At 40.9% G+C, this 17,140-nt stretch overlaps 2 protein-coding genes across 3 annotated transcripts in view; one reads left to right on the top strand and one right to left on the bottom strand.

Annotated features, from left to right (window-relative positions):
• Window positions 1-46: 46 nt before the first annotated feature.
• On the bottom strand, window positions 47-9,392 carry CCDC43 (coiled-coil domain containing 43). Of its 2 annotated transcripts, none has more exons than XM_005220857.3 (5): window positions 9,138-9,366; window positions 5,800-5,887; window positions 4,478-4,613; window positions 2,924-3,035; window positions 47-1,734 (listed from the first exon to the last, which is right to left on the bottom strand). In XM_005220857.3, the coding sequence occupies exons 1-5, from the start codon at window positions 9,339-9,341 to the stop codon at window positions 1,609-1,611; spliced, it is 666 nt and encodes a 221-aa protein (XP_005220914.1). In that variant the 5' UTR covers window positions 9,342-9,366; the 3' UTR covers window positions 47-1,608.
• DBF4B (DBF4 zinc finger B) overlaps window positions 9,338-17,140 on the top strand; it is a 42,612-nt gene continuing 34,809 nt past the window's right edge. The window contains exon 1 of the mRNA XM_010816412.4: window positions 9,338-9,562. The gene's annotated coding sequence lies outside the window, so the exon portion shown is untranslated. The remainder of the gene's footprint in view (window positions 9,563-17,140) is intronic.

Genomic DNA, 17,140 nt, shown 5'->3' on the forward strand with positions numbered 1-17,140 from the left:
CACACAGAACTCACTTCCAGCTGGAAGGAATCAGAATAAATCAAGATACTGATTTAAATAGTTTATTTTTTAAAAAGGTGGTTATTTTTAAAAAAAATTTTACAATGACATGGCTATAGGAGTGTATAGAGGTGACACATCATTTCCTTAACCATGTTTACCTTCTGTGGAACGGTAAAAATTTTTTTGTTAATCTCATAATTAATGGTATAAAACAGGTCAGCAGACATTTTCTCTGAAGGGCCAGGTAGTATTTTATGCTTTATAGGTCACATAAGGTCTCTGTCACATCTTCTTTCTTTTACAACCCTTTAAAAATGTGCAATCCATTGTTAGCTCGAACCATACAAAAACAAATGACCAAATTTGTTTGGTCACCCACCCCTGGTATAATGTATCTACTTTCTGTCTTGACAGAGAAAGTGCTCTCTTCAGGCTTCTTGACGGTCTGCTTCTGAAGTACAGAAAGCGCTACTTATAACCAAATGTGGTTTGTCACAAAAGTAGAAATGGAGGAGAGTTCCTACTCACTTTCAACTCTCTCAAGCAGTTTTTCCACTCGCTCACTCATTCAATAAATTTGTTGAGCACCTACTATGTACACTCTTAAATATCTCTGTTAGCAGAGATTTTCAGTGTTTTTCCTTAAAAGGGTTTCTCTAAACCTGTAATTATCAGGTCCTTGTATGTTTTAGGGCAGATCAGGGTTAAAATCTCTACTAGCACTCAAGAGGATTCATGATTATAAAAAAAGAATCTAGCTAATGATGATTCCCTGCACTCAATACTGACACATCCTTCTTAAAATCACAGCCTAGATGAGGAAAAATATATAACTATCTCTTACTAAAAGAAACTTTGTTTCCTATCATAGGCTGAAACTTTAAAAAAAAATCTCAAATGCAGAACATCCACCAAATAACCTTTTCTTATTTTCCTATTTTGTCGCCATGTAACATAAAAGTCTGGATCCGCGTAGGGCTCTTCATTAGATTCCTATTTCAGCCCTAAAACCATTTATTTAGATGTGAATAATACTTCTGAAGCAATTGATACTCCTACAATTCATCTGGAGAGTCCCATGGATGGAGGGGCCTGGTGGGCTGCCATCTATGGGGTTGCAAAGAGTCGGACACGACTAAGCAACTAACACACACACATAATTCATCTCAGGGAAGGAGTGGTCATGATTCAGCTCCTTCAGGACAAAAATTCAGCTTTCTGAATATTCCTGCTGTTTATCCAAGGTAAGGGAAGACTTTTTAAAATGGTCAAAAGGAGTATAGGACTTCAGTATTAAAATATAAAGGCTGTCCCCATCCCAGATCTTTGGTTCAGACATTAGCTACAATAATCCGATTACCCACACCACAGAGACATGGCACATTTTGTAAGTGTTTGCGATTTTCCTTGTGACCATGTAAACAAAAGGGGAAATGCCTTGGGAAACTACCTGGCAATGTTCTCTCATTTCTCTTAAATACACAAATGCACAACCAGGTCTCCCTTTGACCAAGTTCATTAGGAGAAATAGAGTGGACCAAGGTTATCGCTTTCGCTCCCCTCTTTGTGTCCTTTTCTTTTCCTTTTCCTTGCGTTCCTGCTTGGCTAGTTTGTCTCTCTCCCTCTGCAGCTTGTCCTGCTCCTTCTTCCGCTGGGACTCATCCCGAAGCGTGTCTCGCTCCAGTTTTCGGGCATTGAGGACATCTTCCACATTGGTGTTTCGGAACAGAGCTGCAGGTGAGTTAAGGGATAAGGGTCCAGGTCACACAGGTCTCAACTCCTGCTCTCCTCATTCAAGCCAAGTTTCAAATACTATCTATCCCTCATCTTTAAAAACAAACCAACCAACTTTATGTTTATCTTTAGTCCAATGGAAAATCCTACAACTGCTATTAGTAAAAAAAAAAAAAAAAAAAAAATTGAATAAAAATTTCATTCAGACTTGCCTAAATCTGAGTGTAAATATTTTATGAAAATGAAACTCATTCTAGAATAAGTACTCATATCATTCACTGGCAGAATATTGTTGGAGTATCCAGGCTAGTTTTAGTGACTAGAGTATTCAAGTAACTGGCAAAATTTTCCTATACTCAGCACTATTAAAATGCTTGAAAAGAGTTTAAAAAGTTGTTTAACCTTACTAAACTTTATCAATTTGCTTCTTTTCCTAGACCACTAAAGTTTTAAGTGAAAATCATGTTCTAAAGAAATACTTTAACCACAGTTAGAAAATAGGTGCCATCTGTGGGGTTGCACAGAGTCGGACACGACTGAAGCGACTTAGCAGCAGCAGCCAAAAATTTACCCCTCATTTCTTATGACTTTAAAACATAACCTGTTACTACCAGACAAGCTCCTTTTTACTCTTTCCACATAATCTTTTTCTGCTTTAGTGTTTTAAAATGAATGTTTCCCTGAAATAACCCCCATTTCTCAGAAAATAACCTCCCTTTCAGAAAATCTACCTTACTCCTCACCTTTAAGAAGGTGGATTTCTAAATCCACCTTCTCTATAAGCTGCTCATAAGTGATTTTGTTGGTAGGGACTTTTTATACCACATATGTTTCAATTTGTCCATATTTTCACTTAAAGTATTCAGTGCTTTTATTCTCTTTCCAATGAGTTCCCCAGGTCTTTGAGGACAAGGACCAAAACTGCAATATTATTCTAATTGCTTCCACATTGCTGGGAAACCCAACACTATACACAAGGAGTACAGATTCTCATTTTCCCTTAGAAATCCTTTCTCTAAACTTACCCCTTCACAGTTCATGTCAACATATTTTTTGCGGGGGGGTGGGAAATTCTTGCTAAATTGACTATTTAGCAGTCCAAGGACTGGGGCTCACAATGTTGACCTAACATGTGTTCCTGGAGGTAGAGGGAGCCCCCAGCAATGACAGTGAAACACAAACTGACCCACAAGAAGATCCTATGGAGCAACACCTGGAGATGCACACAGAGAAGGATACATTTGTCAGAACCAATGCTCATCGTGGTGGCGCCCGAGTCATCCTTCTCATCTGCTTCGGTGAGTGGCGTTAAGGAAAGTCACACATAAAACAAAGGTGAGCACATCCCATCACAACATCAGAAAATAGTGATTAAGCTGAAGGGAAGGAAAAGCAGGCTTCATGGAAGGACTCTGACAGGGATGTGATGGTAAATCCAGGAAAGTCACCTTTAGAAGTCTCAACTTGGGGAAGACTGCTCAGAGCTCCTATAGGATTCTTAACTGTTAGGGTCTGAAAAGAAACTGAAGCTGGTCTGGGTGGACTGCCACATTATCTGGGAGCCAGGGGATGGTCAGATGACCTCTGAAACAGTGGTTCTCTAAGTGTGGTTCCAGAACTCGCTAAGAGCTTTTGAGAAATGCACACCGTTGGGCCCCTCTCTGTATCTACAAAATCCCAAATTCTGGGGCTCAGGGCCCAGCAATTTGTGTTTTAACAAGTCCTCCAGGAGAACTAATGCTTAAAATGTTTTTTCTAGCCCAGGAAATGAGATTTTTGTAATTGGAACCCCAGTTCTGCCAAACCTAACAAGAAAAATCATGAGAGAAAACAAGAAGTTGACCCCAAAGAGCCTAAGAATTCTTTCCTAACCTAGTGATTAGATAGCAAACATTTCTGATACAACAGTCACTCCATTCAAGCAGGCTCAGTAAGCTAAGTATTCCCTAAACAAATTTCAGATCCAGGTTTGGAACCAAACCTGGTTTCAGGGAACCAAACCTGTTCCTACCAGCAACACTTTCTTTTTACATAGTCCTCACTCAAATTCCAGGTTTATTTTGGTGTCATTTTTATTAATTATGTAGTACTGGAATATCACTCATTCATCTCTTATTGCCTCCATTCCCTTATCAACTATGATAAAAATTACAAAGATTATACACATAACACTGAATACCTTTCATAGAAAGGTATTATACAAATATGAAGAATCATAATTGTAAATCAACTATTTCAGTTTTTTAAGCTAGATCTTATTTTCTGAAAACACAATAAGTGGTCCATTCAGGCATTATTTGTTTCACACAGAAGTTTTCAAGAACATATACATTGCAATAGTCCAGTATCAACCATTCCAGCATCATTCCTCATGCCCACAAAGGGCTACAATCTCTGCCATTTTAGAGGAGAATATTAAGCTCTGGTGGGGTGGGGGTGGAGGGTGTACTTCCCTGGTGGCCCAGTGGCTAACATTCTGTGTTCCCAATGCAGGGGGCTGGGGTTCAATGCCTGGTCAGGGAACTAGATCCCACATGCTGTAACTAAGAGTTCGAATGGTGCAACTAAACAAATCCTACATGCAGCAACTAATACCTGATGTAGCCAGAGAAATAATTTTTTTTTTTTTAAATAATAAAGCTATAGAGGGGGACTGGCAACTTCCCAGAGTTCAGTGAAAACCAGCAAAGGCTTTTGACTTGAGCCTTAGGGAATGGCGCTGAGACTCCAGAAAGGATATTCCTCTTCATCTGTCACATCAGCATACTGGGCCAGGAGGGCAGCTTTCCTCTGCTTCTCTTCTTCTGACACCATTCTGGGCTTCACCACGATCTGCGCCTGCTTCTCAATGAGGGTGGCAATGGCCTGGACTTCATCTGGGAGGTGGTAGGAGGGAAGTGGGGGACAACAAGGTTGTATGTGAGAGGAAACATGCTTCCAAACCACCAGTCCACCCAGGCAGTGCTTGGAGCAAAGGCAACGGCAGCTGCTGACTGCTGAGAGCCCTGGGGTGCAAAGGAGGTGCCTCAGGGGCCAATGAGAAAGGCAAGGAAAGGCCATGCAGGCCAGGCTTTAGGTCTCATATCCATCTTCAATCAGAGCAGCCCTGCTTTTACTTTTATTATATGCTGAAGTTCTGCTGCTTTAAGAAAAAAAAAAAAAAGTTGAAAACTACTGCATTAGAATCAGAGAAAATCAAGCCTCCAAACATGCAACTTTCTCTAGTCTCAAACCAGAAGCCTAAGAAGGAATCTGGCATTAACTTAGGCTGGTCTATCCCATGTTGATAATTATGCCAGGTGAAACTTAGATTATTTTAAAAACAAAATTATCTTTTGACATCTCCATGCTCAAAGAAAGGAGGCAATGATGTCAAGCAGGCATCCTGCTTGTCAAGGAGGCAATGATAACTCTCATGCCTGGGTGCATATTAGAATCATCTGGGGGAGCTTTTGAAAAAAAACCGAATCATCTGGGAGAGCTTTTGAAAAAATAACAATGCCTGGGTCCGCACCCCAAAGAGGTTTATATAATTGGCCCATGGTGCGGCCTGGGCACTGGCAGTTTCAAACATACAGCAAGCGATTCCAGTGTACAGCCACAACTGAGAACCAGCATGTGAACAGCTCAGAATAGATTCTATTCAAGTTTGGATTTCTGTTTTGAGCTATGTGTAGCTGATTTTTCATCCTAATGGGATCATCTCTTTCATTTGAAAGGATGGAGGGTTTAGCTGAATGAAGCAAAAGACCAATCACAGTCTGTGTTATGAAATGAGATTATGAAAAGGTTGGGAAAATATAGTTGACCCCATACCTGAGAGCAAATATACACGGGGGAGTGTAAAAAGGAAAGAGAAAGAAAAAAGCAAGAACCACAGTGAAGACAGCCATGGTCAGCTGAAGTGGTAAAATGTAAAAGAAAACCAACCTTCAGTTAAAAAGTTAAAATAAGCTGCCAGGTGTTTACCGGTTTAGCGCACCTGAGTGAGGAAAACTAAAGACTTGTAACAGCTGTACAGAAAAAGTGGTTGGAGGTTAGACCTAAAAACTCCAACTCTACCTTCTTTTTTCACTTTGGTGACAACATTCTGAGTTTCTGACCATCGTTCCACAATCTCCTTGCAGATATTAAGGAGGGAATCTTCTTCCTGGTTGAAAAAGTAGACCAATTAATTTCCTGAGAGCCCTCAACCTAATGCAGAAGGAAATGGCAACTCATTCCAGTACCCTTGCCTGGAAAATCCCATGGACAGGGGAGCCTGGTAGGCTACAGCTTATGGGTTCTCAGACTCCCACACAACTGAGGGACTTCACTTGCACTTTCTCAACCTTATCAAATCTACGCAAAGGGCAGAGCTCCCCCTGCTGGTGATGGGAAGAAATCACAGAGCAGGTTTGGAACCCACAGAATAGAAATGATGATTCTCTTCTGAGGCTCCCAACACAGAGGGAATCCTATGTGAGTCACAGAAGCCACACCTGCTAGAGCACCCACTCCATCCTGCCAAGCTCCAAAGGAGAGGATTCTCACCAACTCAGGGCAGACCTCCTCTTGGAGCAAAAACTTGTTGAGTCAAAATGCTCCTCTATGAAAATCTTCCTTGGCCAATATACTCAATTCAGTACATTCTCCAATGTACTCACTGATCCATAATAAAGAGAAATTAAGTGAGTAGATGGTCTCCTATCCAGCCATCTCTCTGTCCATTTTACATAAGCAGACATATTCTGCACACCAACCAATCTTCCTCTTTAGCATGGTATGACCAAAAGGATGTTGGCTTTGGTGTCACACTTAGTTAAATTAAAATCCAGACTAAGTTTCTTTTCATAGAAAAAGGCTGGTGTATGAACAGCTGCCACAAAATGTAATATCCTGCTCACTAAACTCATTGTGATAAAATTTCATGATGTATGTAAGTCAAATCATTATACCGTATACCTTAAACTTATGTAGTGCTGTATGTCAATTACATCTCAATACAACTGGAAGAAAAAAAAATGTAACATCCTACTTAATGTAATGACCCTACTTAAAACTGCTCGCCCTCCATTCTACTCCCAGTTTTCTCACAATGCTTCTTTTTCTCCTAGCACTATCATTTTCAAATACCCTAGATAATTTACTGATTATGTTTTTCTTTACTGGAATATAACCCCTCAAAGACAGGGATTTCTGTCTGTGTTGTTTCCTGAAGAACCCCCAAGCACTTAGGGCAGTGCCTGGCAGAAGAGTAATCCATCAATAAAAATTTGAAGACTCAATCAGCATAAGTGGAATCACAAGGAATAAAGAGGATGACAGGAAGCTTTTGTTTACTGTCATTTTCCCCCAACCATATATACTGTTCTTAAGTCTTACCTCAAATTGTTGCTGATAAGCTTCTAAATTCCTAGTAATGAATCCTAGCCCAATATAGCGACTAATTTGGCTATCTTTTGTTTTTCCTAAAATGGGATTCAGTATAATAGTTGGGAGCTTTTATACCCAGCCCAACTGACTAAGTAGTGCTATCAGTGATGTTTGGTGTCTACCATATTCACTGGCCTTGCTGCTCTATAAGGTTGCTCCCAAGTTGTTTCATGGACAGGACCCTGCCTCACCATATTGTTCCTGGCCAATTTTTTTCAAAGTTATTTTCTACACAGAAGGGGCTGGGGAAATTACAAGAAAATTAAGTAGGGTTTGTGAACTGGGCAGGGGGAGGAAGGTAAGTCACCTTAAAAGTGAGTTTGTCTTGGAACTTCCCTGGTGGTCCAGTGGCTAAGACTGTGCTCCCAATGCAGGGGGCTTAGGTTCTGTCCCTGGTCAGAGAACTAGATCCCACAAGCTGCAACTAAGAGTTCACATGCCACAATTAAAATGATTCCCAAGCCTCAATTAAAGGTCCCACATGCTGCAATGAAGATCAAAGATTTTGTGTGCCCCAATTGAGACCCAGAGCAGCCAAATATATATATATATATATATATTTTAAGACTCAATTATTAAAAAAAAAAAGTGAGTTTGTCTCTGCAGTTTATGCAAACAAGAGATACAAAAAAAAAATAATAATAAATCTGGTCTAGACAACTCTTCTACTAAGACTATAAATAGTCTCGGGCAAAATTCAGGTCTACCTTTATCAGCAGACATACAGTTCTAAGTAATGATACAATGAAAAGAACAAGTCAAGGAGCTGTACCAGTGAGTACCCAAGTTACCTGAACTTCTTTTTCATGGACTCTTTAGGAACTTCCCAGTGGGAAATTTTTTTAAGGTAACTTAATTTGTTTGCCTCCTATTCTTTCCAATTACAACCTGCAATGTAAGGATTCAGGAAAAGAATTTATTCCTCTGTGCTGTATTTCCAGCAAACTCATGAGCTGCATCACAAGCTGTGTTAAGGCTTTCCCATTTATAGGTCAATCTCACCAGAGCAGGTTCTGGAATTAAAAAGGGGGCCCTTGCCAGGAGGCCCTGGGACAGCTGCACTAGTGTTAGATTTCAACCATGTTGAAATCAATGAACTGCATTTTCACCAAATAAGAGTAAGCAGAGATGAAGGGGGAGAAGGAAATGGCAACCCACTCCAGTGTTCTTGCATGGAGAATCCCAGGGACGGGGAAGCCTGGTGGGCTGCCGTCTATGGGGTCGCACAGAGTCGGACACGATTGAAGTGATTTAGCAGCAGTAGCAGCAGAGATGAAGGCAGCAGAAACGGTCAGGTTGGAAAAGTGTGGACTTCTTGGTGACTCACTACTTAAACAGTTTAAAGCACACATTTCTGAAAGCCTGGATCTGCTTCTAGGAGGCTAAGTATCATGTTTATTTCTCTTAAACTCTGATCTCTCTTATTCCTCCACCCACTCCCCCCAATGATTACTGCATTTCTACATACAGTAAAGGATCGAGCCCAAATTTGCTTCCATTCTGCCTAGGCGTGAAAAGACCTCTACTGCCTAAACTGATCTTTTTGGGAATCCTACCTCCAAAATAGGAAACCAAGAGGGTACTTCCTGCGGGCTTTTGTCAGGGGCTCTGCCTCCTATGGGGCACAGACATCCCAGAGCACTTAATTTCCCCCTCTCATCACTGTCAACGGACGGGAATGAAATTGGTTGTTAGACGTTTATGATAAAACTAATTTCAATGCCTTTGGAAGAATACTCACCCAGTTGACCTACAGGCACCTAAGAGGGCAGAAATAAGAGAAAGCTTTTCCTCTCTCTGCACCTGCAACCCTCTGGCTCCCGAAACCCTGGATGAAAAGTAGCTCCCTGTCTCCGAGGCCCAGGGCTCAGAAAATTATTTCTCTTCCAGGTGAGACCACTAATCCTCTGGGACAGTAGGTAGGGGAAAGAAGTACTAACAGGAAATGGCTTAAGAGGCTAAAGGAATGTGTCTGGGCTTCTCACCAGGAAAGCAGAGAGAATACCCTGCAGAGCATCCAGCTTCTCTTCTTCCTCCTCCTCCTGCAAGACACCCAAGATGTAGGCGCCATAAACGGCTCGGTCCACTCCCAGCGCCTCCAACCGTCCATCTAGCCACGATTCAAAGCCGCTGCCCCCTCCATCTCTCTCGCTGGAGGTGGCTGCTGCCACTGCGCTGGGCGCCGCCATCTTGGGGCCAGGGACCTGCCAGCCCGCAGGGCACCTACCGCAGTGCCTGACGGGCCGCGCTGCGGCCCACTGCGCATGCTCAGAGAGGAAATCCACGCCCCCGGCGCGCTTGGCTTAGAGCCCAGTCAACCCCTAGTAACCTGCTGGTGCGTTTTGTACCTTCTAAATAGAGCGCATCCTGGCTTCTGCACGATCATGCGGTCTCTCTGGAATCCTGGCAGGTGAGTATTCTTAACAGACTCTTTTTTACAGTTGGGGAAGTTCAGTGACTTGGCTAAAGTCACGCGGCTACTAACTAAACAGGACTGGAACTCAGCTTCGATTCCAGCGCTTTGACAGGCCTCACCAAGCCGCCCTTTCTTGCCAGTCGTAGAAAGCTAAGCCACCCGCTCCCACACAGCTTTCAAGGAGGAAACCGCCGGCTCTGTGGAATATGCACTATGGCTGTCAACTGCCACCTGCGCCTTTCCAGGCTCCCCCCGCGCCCCGCCCCCCATCAAAACTCAAGCTCCAGAAATCTTCCCTGATTCCCTGCAATCTGTGTTAAATTAAGGCCTCTCCAAAGTGCTGTGGTTGCTTCTCTGCACCTAGCATGCTTGCTTAACGCAGTACCGGACACATAGTGGGTGCTCAATAAATGAACTGGCAACCTCCAGTCGTTTTTCATTCACCCAGTCAACACTTACATAGAAATATCTTCGAAGAGCCTTCTTTACCCATTTCCAAGCGTTATCTAAGAGCTTTTGAGGCATTGCTGCTGCTGCTAAGTCACTTCAGTCGTGTCCGACTGTTTGCGACCCCATAGACGGCAGCCCACCAGGCTCCTCTGTCCCTGGGATTCTCCAGGCAAGAATACTGGAGTGGTTTGCCATTGCCTTCTCCAATGCATGAAAGTGAAAAGTGAAAGTGAAGTCGCTCAGTCGTGTCCGACTCTATGTGACTCTATAGACAGCAGCCCACCAGGCTCCTCTGTCCACGGGATTCTCTAGGCAAGAATATTGGAGTGGGTTGCCTTTTCCTTCTCCATTTGAGGCATTAGCTCTTATAATCCTCCTAACAACCGTGTGAGGAGATACTTTTATTGTCCACATAGTAAAAATAAGGAAAAAACACACTCACACATTTACAGGGAGCATAACCAGAAGCAAGTGCTCCTTTACATCAGGAAGAGTCTCAGCTGATTCTCAAAACACCTGGCTCTGGACTGAAATGAATTACCCAAGAACCCAGGTTGTCTTTCCCTGAACTGCAGAGGAGGCTGGCAAGTCAGTACATATTTATTGGCATTGCTGCTGGGCACTAAAAGACAAAGATTAATGTCACAAAATCTCTCCCTTCAAAGGATCTTCAGTGGGTTGAACAGACATGTTTAAACTAATAATGGCAATACAGTGAGAGAAATGTTTCAGTGTCTAATGGAAATTTCGGTAGGATGGCTGGAAGATTAGGTTAACCTTGCCTGTTGGATTAAAGTTGGAAACTGGAGATGAGAGATGGAGGAAAGCTTCCTAGTGGAGGTGAGGCTTTCTCTTTTTTGAAGACCAAGTGAGAGTCCTTTAGGCAAAAAGACTGAAAGAGAAAAGGAGCAGACCCAGATGCAGGGAGCTATGGGGGGCCCTCCAGAGAATTATGGATGGCTTGAACCACAGAGTTCGGATAGAAGATATTCAGGGGGTGACAACAAAAGGAAAGGAAGATCTGGTATAACTGGCAAAGGGCCTCTTGAGAGAATTCTCTACCTTTATTATAGTTGGGGTAATGTAAATGGATGGACATGGAACACTGTAAAGCTCAGTAGAAATACAGGATATGTGTCTGTTAGCCTCATGGCTTCTGTGTGCTCCCTGAGCTAGAATGTGACAATAATGGAGACAGAGGCCAGAGTCAACCCCCAAAGACTTGTCCCAGTTTTGGGTTCTCAGATGTACATTTTAATCCAGTGGCTGTCTCGAAGGTGGAGTTTGTTAGATAACAGACTTGGGAGCCGTCATGACTCAGGGATCACAGTTTGATGTCAGAGACTCCACAATCAGAAAAGGACCACAAAATTTTGTTCTTTCTGAACTTTTTAATTTGAAACTATTCCAGACTCACAGGGAGTTGCATAAGTAGTACATAGAGACCTGTACACCTTTACTCAGATTGCTCCCATGGTAACATCTTGCTTGTATAGCTATAGTATTAGTATCAGGAAACTACTATTAGCACAATGCAACAAAGGCTTTTTGAAGACACACACAAGATTCTCACAAAACTGAGGGAAGGCTCTACAGATTCTTCAATTAAAAGAATCCTTGCTGGCTATTTTATTACAAAAGTACTTAGCTCGTAGTTCAAAAAACCAATTCATACCACTGGACAAATGACAGAAAACTTATAGAAAAAAATCAAAATGGGTTTTTACACTATAAAAAATAGCATCACATTTATAATTTTTTAAATATGCAAACAGTGACTTCCCTGGTGGTCCAGTGACTAAGCCTCGGAATTCCCAATACAGGGGGCCCTGATTCGGTCCCAGGTCAGGGAACTAGATCGCACATGCCACAGCTGAGGATTGCATGCCACAACTAAAGAACCCACATGCTGCATCCAAAGAACTCTTACACCACAGTGAAGATTGAACATCCCACATGCTGGCACTAAGACCTGGTGCAGCCAAGTAAACATCCTTTAAAAAATAAAATACGCAAGTTAAACCTGTAATGAGATACCATGTTTTCTTCTCAAAGCCTGATAATACACAGTGTTGGTCTATGACTGGGTGATATAGGCACTAGGAAATGTTGCTGCAGCAGATGAGCTGGTAGAGTCTTGCTGGAGGGCAGTTTGAAAAAGAACCAACATTTCTCCTTCTGGGAATTGATTATAATATGTGCATGTGTGCAGAATGACATTTATAATAGGATATGTGTTGCAGTGACACTTATTGTAGTGAAAGAACAGAAATAGTTTACATTCTGTCCACAGAAGACTGACTCAAGCTGCAGAAACAAGGATTGTGCAGCTATAAAGGTGGAGGAAGCTCTTGATGTACTGACAACAAACTTCAGGATACATCGTTAAAGAAAAAAAGTGAGGCACAGAATAATATGTAACCTTTGCTACCATTTGTGTTTAAAAAGAGAAAGGATGGGGAGAAATACATATACATATGTGGCCTGGTATGTGCATAAAATATCTGGAAAGATACACAAGGGAATGTGAAGACAGTTGTCACTGAGGAGGAGAACTCAGGGAGACTTGTTCTAAAATTATGAGCTATCGGGATTTCCCTGGTGGCTCAGTGGTTAAGACTCCATGCTCCCAATGGGACACAGGTTTTATGTCTGGTCAGGGAACTACGAACCCACATGCTGCCCAATGTGGCTGAAAATAAATAAAAAATAAAGTAATATAAAAAATAATGTTATTTCTTACATTAATTTACCTTGCGTCTTTTGTTTTAAATCTCCTTTGCTTCCTTCCCTACCCAGAGGAAACTTTTGTTCCTGAACTTTGTATCTGTCTTCCTCTTGAATGTTTTTAAACATAGTACCTATTACTGCATATGCATATGTAATATGTGTGTATCCATGGGTGTGTATCCATAAACAATATATCACATTGTTTTACATGTTGGACATTTCTTTCTGCAGCATGCTTTTTTCATTTAAGATCTTGAAAATATTTTCCTGTGTTGATACATGTAGCTCTTATCCATTCATTTAAACCACTGTATAATATTCCATTGCTTGAATATAGCCCAGCTGATTCATTCCTCTGCTGATAGGCATTTAGATTATTTCCCAGTTCTTCAAACAGTGCTTCAAGTCCCATTCTTATATGTATCTCCTTGCCCCCCTGTGAAAAAATTTATCTGGGCCAATGAGCATCAAACGTTTTTGCTACATTTAGCAGAAAAAATATTTTTGCATACCTAGCATATTAATATGTATTTATGAATTACATAATAGTGTAAACCACTATACAAAATTTGTATGTCCATCATAAGATATATGAAAAGGTAACTTAGAAAGGGTGGTTAAGGGACTTCCCTAGCAGTCCAGTGATGAAGACTCCACGCTTCCAACGCAGGCGGCCCAGGTTAGATCCCTGGTCAGGGAACTAAGATCCCACATGCCACACGGCACACCCAAAAAATAAATAACAAAAGGTTGATTTAAAAGAGAAACAATATGGAGAAGGAAATGGCAACCCACTCCAGTGTTCTTGCCTGGAGAATCCCAGGGATGGAGGAGCCTGGTGGGCTGCCGTCTATGGGGTCGCGTAGAGTCGGACACGACTGAATCGACTTAGCAGCAGCAGCAGTAGAGATAATTAAACAGAACACACAGCAAAAAAAAAAAAGAGAGAGAGAAATAATATGTTATAAATATTTATTTGTAGTACCAAAATACTTAGTGAAAATAATGTGGCTGAATATGCTTCATTCCTTTCCTACATTATTACTATTTAAAAATTTTTATTGTAAATGCTCATAGCATAAAATTTACCATCTGAACCACTTTCAAGTGTACAGTTGATTAGGGCAAAGGATTCATTACTGGCAAGAGTTCCTCTTGAACGTCAGTGATTTTTCTCGATCACTGGCCAGCTGACTCCTCACTGAACCTCAGAGTTTGTACCTGGAGTGTTCACTTGTGTGTGTCATTCAGATTATTTGTAATCTTAACTTTGCTTCTTTGGACAAATCTTATTAAGCCTCTTGTTCACTTCTGGGAGTTAGGAAAATCCAGATAGCATAATCTGTAAATTTATCTGGGGATATGTAAATTGTGGAGAACAGTGTAAAACCAACTCACGCTGAACTCTGCAGAGAAAACACAGACAACCTGTCTACATAGGAAGCTCCCTTACCCTTTACCCAGATAGCTCAGTTGCTTTATTATGTAAGCCAGGATCTCTGAGAAGAGCACGGGAAGGACACCAGCGTTAGCCTGCTTACTAAAGATTATTAAGCTTACTTGTTTTTCTCTTAAATAAAAAAATATATTTAGGGTTTCCCTGGTGGTACAGTGGATAAGACTCCTCCTACCAACACAGGGGACCCGACTTCGATCCCTGCTCCAGGTAGATTCCACATTTTTGTTGTTTAGTGGCTAGGTCGTGTCTGACTCTTGTGACCCCATGGACAGTTGCCCTCCAGGCTCCTCGGTCCATGGGATTTCCCAGGCAAGAATACTGGAATGGGTAGCCATTTCCTTCTTCAGGGGATCTTCCCAACCCAGGGCTCGAACCTGCATCTCCTCCTTTGCAGGCAGATTCTTTACCACTGAACCAGCCGGGAAGCCCAGCTGCCACAGGCAACTAAAGCCTGAGAGCCACAGCTACTGAGCCCATGCCCTAGGGCCCAAGAGCCGAGACTTCTGAAGCCTGAGTGCCTAGCCTGTGCTATGCAACAAGAGAGGCCACTGCAATGAGAAGCCCGTGCACAGCAACCGAGACCCAGCACAGCCAAAAGTAAATAAATATTTAAATACTAATGCTTTCTTTTGGCACCTCTGCGAATATCTTGTGTCTGAGGGGTGCGCACCTCTCTTCAGAGACCAGGATATATCAAGAAACAGAATTGCTGGGTTGAAGGGCATGAGCCTTGCTGGCTATCACCATATTGTTCTCCTAAGTGCTTGTTCCAGTTTACATTCCCTTGCCTTCCTGTTTTTACTAAAACTTGCTTTTAATATACTTTAATTTTTGCCAGTGAAAAGTGTGTGAAAGAGCTTCTAATTGTTTAATTTGCATTACTAGCTTGGGCTTAATTTGCATTCAATTACAATTGAGTCCGAGCACTTTTTATGTATTTATCAGCCATTAAAATTTCCTCATTTTTTTTAAGTGTTTCTTTTGTTTATCTGTTTGTTTGTTGGCTGCACCAGGTAGCATTCGGGATCTTAATGACCATGGATCAAACCTGTGGCCCCTGTGTTGGGAGCTCAGAGTCTTAACCACTGGACTACCAGGGAAGTCCAAAACTACCTCATCTTTGAATTGCCTGTTTATATCCCTTGTGGGTTTTTCTATTAGATTATTTTTCTTTGTCATGCTCATTTGTAGGAATCTACTTTTTCTTTCCTTTTTTCTTAATTTTGTCATTGACCTTATTAATTGTTCTTAATTTCATGAATTTCTTTTATCATTTCTGACTCTCTATAATCTTTGGGTGTACTTTTCATTTTCTGACCTCTCAAGGTGAACACTTAGCTAATTCATTTTCAGTCTGTCTTATTTTCTAATATAGCATCTACATTTAAGGTCATACGTTCTCTCTAGTTACTTCAGCTGAATTTTACAGCTTTTAAAAAGGTATTTAACAGCTTTTGATCTATAGTTTTTCGTTGGTGAGGTTCTAAATATACTGTAATTTCCATTGTTTTATCATGAATTATTTAGAAATGTGGTTTTTAAAATTCCGGAGTAATGTGTTTTGTTTTACTCTTTAAAAGAAACTTAACTTTTTGTTATTGGTTTCTAACTTCGTTTTGTGGTCATAGGATGTATTCTGTATGATATTGGTGTTTTGGCATTGGTTGATACTTAGTGGCATAGTTCAAGTCAGTTTTTTAGCGTTCCATGTACTTGAGAGTATTTTCTAATATTTATATATTAAAATGTATTAGTTATATCACTGAATCTTTTATTTATTTATTTATTTGTTGGGTCCTCCTGGACAGCGCATGGGATCTTAGTTCCACATCCAGGGATCAAACCCTGCATTGGAAGATGAAGTCTTTACCACTGGACCACCAGGGAATTCTCCTCATTGAATCCTTTATATGTTACTAGTCTTGTTTTATTTTTGTTTCATCTATCATCTATTTTTAGGAGAAAAGTATCTTAAAATTTCCTTGTATACTGCAGATTTTATAGTTTTCCCTTCCCTTTCTGGCTTATTTTGATGTTGTTAGAGTCATATAAGGACTAGGTTATTTAGTCCCTGGTAAACTGTTTATCATCAGAAATGACATCTGTATTCCTAATAATCCTTTATCTCTCAAAATCTATTCTGTCAGATTTTAATATCACTGTATCAGATTTCCGTTTACCCTACATTGAGAAGCAGCAGAGAACAACATTAAGAGCATGGATTCTGATGTCAGGCTGCTGGGGTTCAAATTCCAGTACTAACACCTTTTAGGTATGTGACCTCAAGCCAATTTTTAACCTCAATATGAAATGGGTTTAGTTACTACGTACCTCAGAGATTGTTATGAAGATTAATTACTATTTTTAAAGCACTTTGAACGTTATAGTATGCATTTCATATGTATTTGTAGCATTAAATAAATAGATATATGTGCATCCCTTTTCTGTGTCATTATTTTATAGATATTTGTCTAATAAACACCGTGTAGCTGCTAAATATGGTAATGCTTCAGTAAATACCTTTATTACAGAAGTCATATCGAATATGTATGAGTGTATCTGTAGAAGAACTCCTAGACACAGGACTGTTGGGTGGAAAGATACGTGCGTTTATAATTTTCCTAGAGCTTGCCAAATTGCCTTACACAGGAGTCTGGTATAAACCCTACGTAAGGCAATTTGGCAGTCTCGAAAAACTGATCTTTGCCAGTCTGTTAAGTGAAAAATGATATTTCAATATAGATGTCATTTGCATTTATCTTATTTTAAATGATGTTGAGCATATTTGAATGCTCTTTGTATTTCCTTTACTGTGACTGTTCCCATACCCATTTTTCAATTGGGTAGTTGATCTTTTCTGAATCTATCTGTACAAGTTTTTTAGATATTGAAAAATCAATCCTTGCTCTATGGTATGAGCTGACTTTTTTTCT

This window comes from Bos taurus, chromosome 19 (genome assembly GCF_002263795.3).
Source record: "Bos taurus isolate L1 Dominette 01449 registration number 42190680 breed Hereford chromosome 19, ARS-UCD2.0, whole genome shotgun sequence".
Taxonomy (NCBI): domain Eukaryota; kingdom Metazoa; phylum Chordata; class Mammalia; order Artiodactyla; family Bovidae; genus Bos; species Bos taurus.

What these genes read in the sequence shown, in the direction of transcription:
- CCDC43 (XM_005220857.3), bottom strand. Translation starts at nt 9,341, where the DNA reads ATGGCGGCGCCCAGCGCAGTGGCAGCAGCCACCTCCAGCGAGAGAGAT. An exon ending in GTATTCTCTCTGCTTTCCTG is followed by an intron (nt 5,888 to 9,137) that starts GTGAGAAGCCCA and finishes TTTTTCAACCAG; the next exon opens with GAAGAAGATTCCCTCCTTAA. An exon ending in TCCATAGGATCTTCTTGTGG is followed by an intron (nt 1,735 to 2,923) that starts GTCAGTTTGTGT and finishes ACTCACCTGCAG; the next exon opens with CTCTGTTCCGAAACACCAAT.